The sequence below is a fragment of the Phragmites australis genome, chromosome 7 (assembly GCF_958298935.1).
Source record: "Phragmites australis chromosome 7, lpPhrAust1.1, whole genome shotgun sequence".
Taxonomy (NCBI): Eukaryota; Viridiplantae; Streptophyta; class Magnoliopsida; order Poales; family Poaceae; genus Phragmites; species Phragmites australis.
In genome coordinates, this window is record NC_084927.1 from 22,562,767 (window position 1) to 22,571,978 (window position 9,212).

Genomic DNA, 9,212 nt, shown 5'->3' on the forward strand with positions numbered 1-9,212 from the left:
TCAAGTCCTTCTGAGTGAAAATATACTTGAGGCTCTATGATTTATGAATATATCACATGTTGTTCCATACAGATAATGCCTCTAAATCTTAAGAGCAAAAATAACTGCAACAAGGTCCAAATCATGAGTGAGATAGCTCTGCTCATGGATCTTTAACTATCTCAATGCATATACAACCACTATGCCATCTTGCATGAGAACACATCCACGACCCACCCAAGAAGCATCGGAATAGATTGTGAACCATCTACCAGGCTTAGGAAGAGTGATGATTGGAGTAGTCACCAATATTTCCTTCAGTGATTGAAAACCGTGCTCACACTCAACTGTTCACTGGACCTTTACTCCCTTATGTGTGATCATGGTCATAGGCTTGGTAATAATAGAGAAATCCTTCACGAACCGTCGGTAATATCCTGCTAAGCCCAGAAAACTCTTCACCTCCTTCACATTAGTTGGCCTTTCCCATTCCCCTGCTATGTAACCTTGCTTGGATCAACAGAGATATCTTGCTAATTAATGATATGTTCCAGGAAGCCAACCTCTGATAGCCAGAACTCGCACTTCTTCAACTTATAGCATAGAACTTATTCTCCTGTAGAGTCTCTAGCACAATCCTCAAATGACGCTCATGCTCTTCTTCAGTTTTGGACTAAATCAGAATATCATCAATGAACACCACCATGAATTTATCAAGATACTCATATAGCATGCTATTCATCATCTTTATGAAATAAGCAGGTGCATTCGTGAGTCCAAAAGATATAACCTTAAACTCATAATGCCCATACCGGGTAGAGAATGCAGTTTTCTCAATATCCTCTTCCCTTACCTGGATTTGATTATATCTAGACTATAAATCAATCTTGGAAAATACCTTAGCTCCCTTCAGCTGATCAAATAAGTCCTCGATACGGGGTAATGGATACTTATTCTTGATAGTCACTGCATCTAGGGAACAGTAATCTATATACATATGCCAACTCCCATACTTCTTCTCCTTAAATAGAATAGGAGCTCCCCAAAGCGACGCCCTACGCCGGATCAACTTCATAGACAATAGGTCATCCAATGGTTTCTTCAATTCCTCTTGAAAAGGGTGAGCCAACTGGTCCGATGATATCAAAATAGGTCAAGTACCAGGAATTTGATCAATACAGAACTCCACATCACGCTCTAGCGGCATCCCTAGCAACTCAATGGGGAAAGCATTAGAGTAAGCTCGAACCTGCACAGGTGTTGGGGATAGCACAATTGCCCAGGAATAGGCCCATGCAAAGATTCAGTCTAATCTATGTAATGGCATAAGTTGTAAATCATGTATCCCACCAAGGGCAGGAGGGGGATTTACCCCTCTCCCTATTCATATATATAAGACCCGAGAAAGTACAACTACCACGGACTCATTGAATCCAACTCCACTTGGCTTCGCCGCCACCCGAGCGTGCCAGAGGGAGTACGGTTTCGTCAACTCCAACTCGACTCAGGCCTCATCGACGCTTCAACATGCCTAAGGGAGTATGACTCCCTCGGCTTTGTGGGTTACCACTGCCACTACTAGACGGTGGGTGGCTCTACGCCTTCGGCTCCACCGACGATTCCAATTCTGCCAGGTTTCAATGACAACCCCCTCGGCTTCGGTAGGCTTTAGCACTGCAGACTTCACCGATCCACGGGACTCCGATGATGACTCCTTCGACTATGTCGATGGTTTTGACTTTGCCAGACCGTGTCAGCTCTGGAGTATGCTGAATGGACTATGACTCCCTCAGCTTCGACAGGCTTCGGTGCCACAGACTACGCCGGGCCGCGAGACTCTATCGACGACCCCTTCGACCGTGTCAGCATCCTCGACTTCGCAGGGCCTTGTCCCCTTCTCAGCGGGCTGCATACCAACCCCGGTGTTGGGATCGAAGTCCCAGACAAGATGGGCCTTCGGGGGTAGAACTAGCGAAGGCTCTTTATGTGACGTGTACTGAAAAATGAACAGTCTGAAAGTCCTGTTCATGTTTACACTGTGGCTCTATTTATAGCCCATACCCCCCTGATCACGGACCCAATTTACACTTATTACCCCCTAACCTGCTACATTCCTAGAATATCCGGGGGCAATATGGTACAATTAAGCATGGTCCCATAATCACAACAGTACCCATGACAGTTGGGCCCACTATCCAGCTATTTCTCAACCGAAGGGTGTCGAAGCCCTCTCCGTCCAGCCTTCCGACGAGCTGCCTTCACCATCTCCAAACAAAGCCCTGATCTTGTCTTCACCACTACCAGGCAAAGGCCTGGCCTTGTCTTTGCCTCCACCAGGCGAAGGTCTGGCCCTGTCTTCGCCACCTCCTGTCGAAGGCCTGGAGCGTGAACTGTAGCTTCGCCCGGCAGTCAGGGCAGACCAATCTTCGCATCCATCGGACAGGTTGTGGATGATTCCACCGACACAGCGGTTGCCTTGTAGCGACTCCAACTCCAACTAACTTCGTAGTTGCCCTCGGGTACGGGGACGGCAGGGGATAATCCCCAACAGTAGCCCCCTACTGGCAAGGTTTATCTTCGATAGGCCGAGCCCGTAGAATTTTGAGATATCTAAGTGCCGTCCCCCTTCGGCCTATCGAAGTTAGTTGGATCCAAAGCTTGGTTTTATTATTGATATTATTGTTGTTATAATTTTTTTTGGGTGTTGAAACGTTAGGGGTAACTGTTTGCATTTAATGTTCATGGTAGTTATCTGAGCGCGTTTTCCAGCGTTGGTTCAGTTTTTGATGCTGGTGGTGTTAACCGCGTTCGATTTCTCCTATAAATACAGAAGCAGTCAAAACAAAAAAAATTCACCTTGCCTTTGTTTAGAATCGTTGCTCTCGTACGAAGTAAGTTTGAGTCCTTCGGACAGCCTAGACTTAGCCCCCTGTTCCCTTCGCGTCGCTTGGAGGTCCCTTGAACTCGATGGCGTCGAAATACAGATCGTCGCGTCCGAAGACATATTGGATTGGACAGTCCAAGGTGGATAGCGAAGTTTTAGCCAGCCTTGTCTGGGAGGGGCTGATTGATGACGTATCTAACGTCCGGCTTCCCGGGAAGCAGGAGATCCCAGAACCCGCTGATGATGAAGCCATTGTTTTTGTGCATTACTTTAGGGCTGGTCTTCGACTTCCCTGCGACAAAATGGTAATTAAGGTGTTGAAGCTCTTCGAAGTATACTTGCATCAGTTGATGCCCAATGCCATAGTCAGAATGAGTCTGTTCGCTTGGGCTGCCCGATCTGAGGGAGTTAAGGCTTCCGCGAGGGCATTCTCCGCTGCGCACCGCTTGCACCATCAACCAAAACCCATTTTTGTTCGCGGAGTGCAGAGCGAAGCGCACTATGGTTGCCTTAATTTCGCATATCGTGCCGGCCTGTCCACTCCCACGGTCGTATACAGGAACAAGTGGCCGAACGACTGGACCCAATGGTGGTTTTACCACAAAGTTGAAAGCGAAGAGTATCTTGTATCGAAGTGCGAAGGAGTAAAGGGAAATTGCGCCCCTGATGTCCGGTTGAAAGCATCGCAAGAAACGGCGCTTGAAGCCTTCGCACGGTGCGTGAAACACCTGTCAACTCGTGACCTGGTCGAAGAGTTTCTAGCGGCCAGGATCTAGCCCCTCAGCCGTGGCTGGAGTATACCGACCTTCGGAGAGAAAGGGCCTGAGGGGCTCTGCCGTCCTCAGCCTGCTGTAGAGGGCTTCGCAGGTACCCTCTTGGACGTGCACTATATCTTGATTTAAATCTTGTTGCTTAACAGTTGTTTTAATGGTAACTTTGTTTGTAGATTTGTCAGTGGCCGAAGTTGAGGCGAAGGCTGTGATGTTGGTTGGGAAGGTTACCCCTGGCGAAGCGCAGCTCTGCGTAGACCAGGGTCTCAACCATAGGTTAAACAGGATCTTTGAGTACCGTGGATTGTCTTACGATGAGCGGCCGAAGATTTCGGCTGTTCTGCAGAGCAACGTGGGAGGTTCCCCACCAGTGGAAGTAAGCGAAGAGCCTATCGCTTGCCCTCCGGCGAAAAGAAAGGCTTCGGAACGATCGCCAAAAACTAGGCGTACCAAGAAAGCTGTCGTACTGCGCAAAAAACCACGCGAAGCTGCGCCGGAGCCTCACGCGGAAATGTCACCGGAGGGCTCCACTGCCTCGCGCGGCCTGACCCGTCGGGAGAGTTCTGAAAGAGTGCAAGAGGACCAAGCGCCGAAATCTACGTTTTGCACACGCGTCGATCTTCCGACATTAATCCTGAGCGACGACGAGGAGTTGACGGGGGCGGGTGTGGCATCGGAGCCCGGTGCCCCAGAGGAGCCTGTTGATGAGGGTGGCAATGACGTAGAGGTGGCAGGGCATTCGTCGCCTTCCTCGTCGTCGACCTCATCTTCTGAAAGCGAAGATTCGACGCCAAGTGCGCCGTGACGGAGAGGGAAAGGCCTTATGGGTCTTGGCGGGCTGCTTGACGCGAAAGCCCTTGCTCCCGAGGCTTTGCGGCCCGCCTTCTTTGAGCCGAGTGCCGGGGAGGTAAACGATGCGAAGAGGATTTTTGGTTCCTTCGTTCTCCCTAAGGTCGAGATCCCGCTTGGTCAGAAATCTTCGAGCGAATTGATTGATGCTTCTGATGTGGCAATCGCGAAGGTATATTGTATATTTTCTTAGAATGAAAAGAAAGGAAATTTTGTATTTACTAAGTTGTCAGTTGAATTTTCAGGTTTTGCTTCTCTCCTGAGCTCAGCGCAAACAAGCAGAAAAGTCCGAAGCCCGCGCTCGAAGCGTTGAGGGCCAGATTGAACTGCTACAAAAACAGGCGGAGAAAGCCGAGAGTCAGAAGCGTGAGTTGTCACGGCGGGCGAAGGATGCAGAATTGCGATCGGAGAAGCTCGAAGTGGAGCTTGAAGCCCTGCGTGCGGCGAAGGACATCGCTGACGGCGAAGTGAATTGTCTCCGTCAGAATTTGCAATCCTTTGAAGTGCAAGTTTGCGAGTTGCAATCAGAGTGCGCATCGGAGAGAGAAAGAGCGGAGCGGCTGCAGATTGAACTGAATGAAGCGAAGGCTTATAACGAAGATGCGCTTAACGTCATTGGGGAGCTTGAGCCGAAGGCGGTAGCCACCTGCGAAGCAATCAGCCATACATTTGAAGGTATAGGCGCCTCGGCAACTCCTCCATCAGTTGAACTCGTCGGACTGGGTGGACTTATTGGATGGATCCACGAGACCAGCAGTAGCCTGCTTCCAGCCGCTCAGCTATACGGCGATTTCTGCGCCATGGTCACCGCCCGGAGTCTCGTGCAGTCTGTGGAGATGACGGGTTGCGACCATCATACTGCCCTTCAACGACCCTCCTTCCAGTATCCTTTGGATCTGTCAACTTCGGCTGTGACCAAGTTGTCGAAGAGCACCGCCCGTTCATTCACCACTAATTATTCGTGTAAGCATGGACGCGAGCTAGATCTTCGAGAGGCCGAAGTGAATCGTCAAAGGGTACAAATTCGAAACTTGCATTTTTTTTTCTTGTCGAAGGTGATGAAAGTTATTATGTGGCAATACTTTGTTTATTGTTGAAATTTATAGGCTAAGGCGAGGGAGGACACTTCGTCGAAACCGACTAATATGGCGGCTGAAGATACTGGGAAGGTGGGATGAATTGGCGCGAAGGGTCGTTGTCATATTTTGGTTTTGTCATTTAAAATGCGATACTGTGGCTGTGTAATACATTATGTATTAATGTCGAAGTGATATTGACCTTTTTGCGCTCCCTGCGCAGGTCCTTGCTTCGGACACTGCGCAGGTAGCCGAAGAAGCTGTTCCTTTGACTATGATGAGGGATAATTTTTATGTCTCCTGGTCCTGCTGGGAATCATTTCACCATCGCCATGCTGATATCGACTTGGAACGTTATTGGCACACGAAGTGTAGATCGTACGACGATATGAATGCTAGGACGAAGGCGTTTTGGAAATCTGTTTGTCCTTCGACGATAGTTAATCGGCAAGCTGAACGAAATCTTCGCCGTGCGGCGAGAGGGGACACTGACGGTGCATCGGTGCTCATTGAACTGAAAATTGAACCACAAGACGACGAGCCGTTTTCCCGGAGACCCCAATTGTGTTATCGGCGTGGTCCCTCTTCGCAAGTAGCTAGGCGAAGTGGTAGTAACAACAGATCTTCCATGCCGACGTGTTGTAATCAAGTTGGGGCCACTTCGGCCCCATCATCACGTTTCCATGCCAGCGAAGGCATCGAGTATCAATTTTATTATAGTCGCTTGTATAAGGATTTTGTTGATCCACAGGTTGATTTAGATGCGGAATAAACTTGGTTTGTGTTGTGACTTGCTGTTTTTTTTTAACACTCTCTTCGCATGTCGCGCGGAGTATGTTTTTTCCTGTTCAATTCTCCCGGGTCATAAGTTGAATTCTCCGGGTTGACTTTCTTGACGAAAACCATCCCCCGATTTTCGCCGCAGTTTCCTGCGATTCCATTGGGTTGGTAATCTTATCTTAATTAGTGTTACTCGTGCGAAGCGCCGTCCCCCCCCCCCCCCCGACTTTTATTCGCAGGTAACTTTGGCCTATTTTGGGTGGATCGATGTCTGATTCTTAGTTTTCGAAGTTTTTCGGCTTCTACTTGTTTTCACCGTTGATATTTATGTATGCAGTTTTAGCCCCCTGTACTTGACAAAGTGCTATATCTTTTGGTTGGATTAGGAAAATTTCGTTGAAGGTTTGTTTATTCCTTCGGTGCGGGGGCAAGCACTCTCAGCCCCCGAGTTCTGTCGAAGTTCGCTTTCCATCGATCACCTTGACGATACTTCGTTTGAGCGAAGGTTTGTTTTTTCCTTCGGTGCGGGGGCAGGCTCTTTTAGCCCCCTACCTTTGGCGAAGCTCGCTGCCTTTCATTTGGCTTGGCGATACTTCGTTTGAGAGAAGGTTTGTTTTTTCCTTCGGTGCGGGGGCAGGCACTCTTAGCCCCCGACTTTTATCGAAGCTCGCTGCCTTTCATTTGGCTTGGCGATACTTCGTTTGAGCGAAGGTTTATTTTTTCCTTCGGTGCGGGGGCAGGCACTCTTAGCCCCCGACTTTTATCGAAGCTCAGTAGCGATTTTTATAATCCCGCGAAGGTCGTAAGTGTATGCTTTCCTGCCTACACTTTGCACCTTGTTATGGTCATCGATTGGTGCGCCAATCTTCTAAGGTGACGCACTTCGACGAAAGGTAGTGCTACTCGAGACAAGCAATATTTTTGGGGGCTACTATCTTTGTTCATATGAGTTTCTGCCTCGTTAAAAACCTCACCCCCTAGCGAAGGGGTCCCCCTGTGAGGAAAAGAGTGCAGTACCCTTACATGATAATTACAAAGACTTTTACGGAAATTAGAAAAAACAAAAAATAAAAAATAAAAATTACATTGGAGTCTCGAACTTATGCTGCCGATTTTCAAGCATAGAACTTGCGAAGGTTGTCTGCATTCCAGGTGTGTGGAAGCTCTTCACCTTCCATATTCGCCAGATGGTACGAACCGGATCTCAAGGATCTTTTAACTATGAAGGGGCCATCCCATTTGCTATGAAGCTTGCCAAACGATGTTGCTGTACCAAATCTTCGCAATACCAAATCTCCTGGTGCGAAGGCATTTTCAGATACGTTCTTGTCTCTCCATTTTCTTGTCTCTTCTTGGTAAGTAGCCAGGTTTTTGGCGGCTTGCAACCTTACTTCTTCGAGGGCATCTTTTGACGAAAGTTCATCACATTGCTCTGCGTTATTCCCGACCCTGAATGATTTAGCTTTCAATTCTTCGGGGGTCATGGCTTCTTTGCCAAATAGTAGGCGGAACGGCGTGTAGCCTGTTGGTCTTGCGACCGTTGTTCTTAATGACCATAACACCTTGGGTAGTTCTTCAACCCACTTTCCTTTCGGCAATCCTTGAAGACGCTTCGCGACTCCTGCGAAGATGATACCATTTGCTCTCTCAACTGCGCCATTGGATTGCGGGTGGTAGACTGATGCAAACATTAACTTTATGCCCAGGCTATTACAGAATTCTTTAAATCCAGCGCTATCGAACTGAGTACCGTTGTCCACAGTCACTTCGCTTGGAACCCTGAAGCGGCACACGATGTTCTGCCATAGGAATTTTTGTATATTTTTTGACGTTATGCTTACGAGTGGCATTGCTTCTACCCACTTTGAGAAGTACTCTACCGCCACCACGGCGTAGCGCAAATTTCCTGGGGATGTCGGTAGTTGTCCGACAATATCGATTCCCCATCGCCGTAATGGCCAGATCGGCGGAATGAGTTGTATCTTCGTTGTCGATCTGTTTGATCCCTTCGCCCAAAATTGGCACTGTTGGCAACTTCGTACCAGTTGGTCTGCATCAATTACAGCCGTTGGCCAATAGAAGCCCTGCCTGTATGCTTTTCCTACCAATGCCCTTGTTCCGATATGTGAACCGCATAGCCCGCTGTGAATTTCTCTTAATAGTTGTTGGCCTTCTTTCTGAGATATGCATCGTAAAAATGGTGCGCAAACTCCTGCTTTGTACAGATCTTCATCTATAATTTTGTAATTCCTTACTCTTTGAGCCATGCGCTTTTCTTCAACGTGATCTTCGATACTGCTTTGACCCCGCAGATATGCCATTATCGGGAAACGCCAGTCCTCGTTTTCAACCGATGCGACTATTTGTATCTGGCTGGAATTGTCATCGCAGGCCGATTTACTTAGTTTCTGATATAAGACATCTGGAGGCATGGGCATGTTTTGCGAAGCTGCTTTCGCTAGCTCATCTGCTTCGTTGTTATCATTTCTTGATAAACTCTTCACCGTGAATCCGACGAAGTACTTTTCCATCTTTCGTACTACTGACCTGTACTTGACAAGTTCTGGTTCCTTTGCTTGGAATGTTTTTTCAATCTGGCTTGCTACAACCTTCGAGTCTATTTTGACAAGTATTCTTCGAACTCCCAAAACCTTCGCCTTGCGGAGTGCCAGGAGTACAGCTTCGTATTCCGCCGTATTGTTTGTGGATCAGAACTCCAACCTTGCAGCGTATCGCAGTTTCGCCCCCGACGGTGAAAATATTACCGCCGAGACTCCTGCTCCTGCTGCTCCCCAAGCTCCATCACAGTATGCGGTCCAGGTTGGTTCTGCTATTTCGTTATCCGAAGGTTCAGTTGAAGGTGTCCACTCTGCC

General features: G+C 48.3%; 1 protein-coding gene across 1 annotated transcript; it reads right to left on the reverse strand.

Annotated features, from left to right (window-relative positions):
• Positions 1-7,419: 7,419 nt before the first annotated feature.
• LOC133925479 (uncharacterized) lies at positions 7,420-8,869 on the reverse strand. Its single transcript, XM_062371393.1, has 3 exons — positions 8,594-8,869; positions 7,628-8,137; positions 7,420-7,479 (listed from the first exon to the last, which is right to left on the reverse strand). The coding sequence occupies exons 1-3, from the start codon at positions 8,867-8,869 to the stop codon at positions 7,420-7,422; spliced, it is 846 nt and encodes a 281-aa protein (XP_062227377.1).
• Positions 8,870-9,212: the final 343 nt, after the last annotated feature.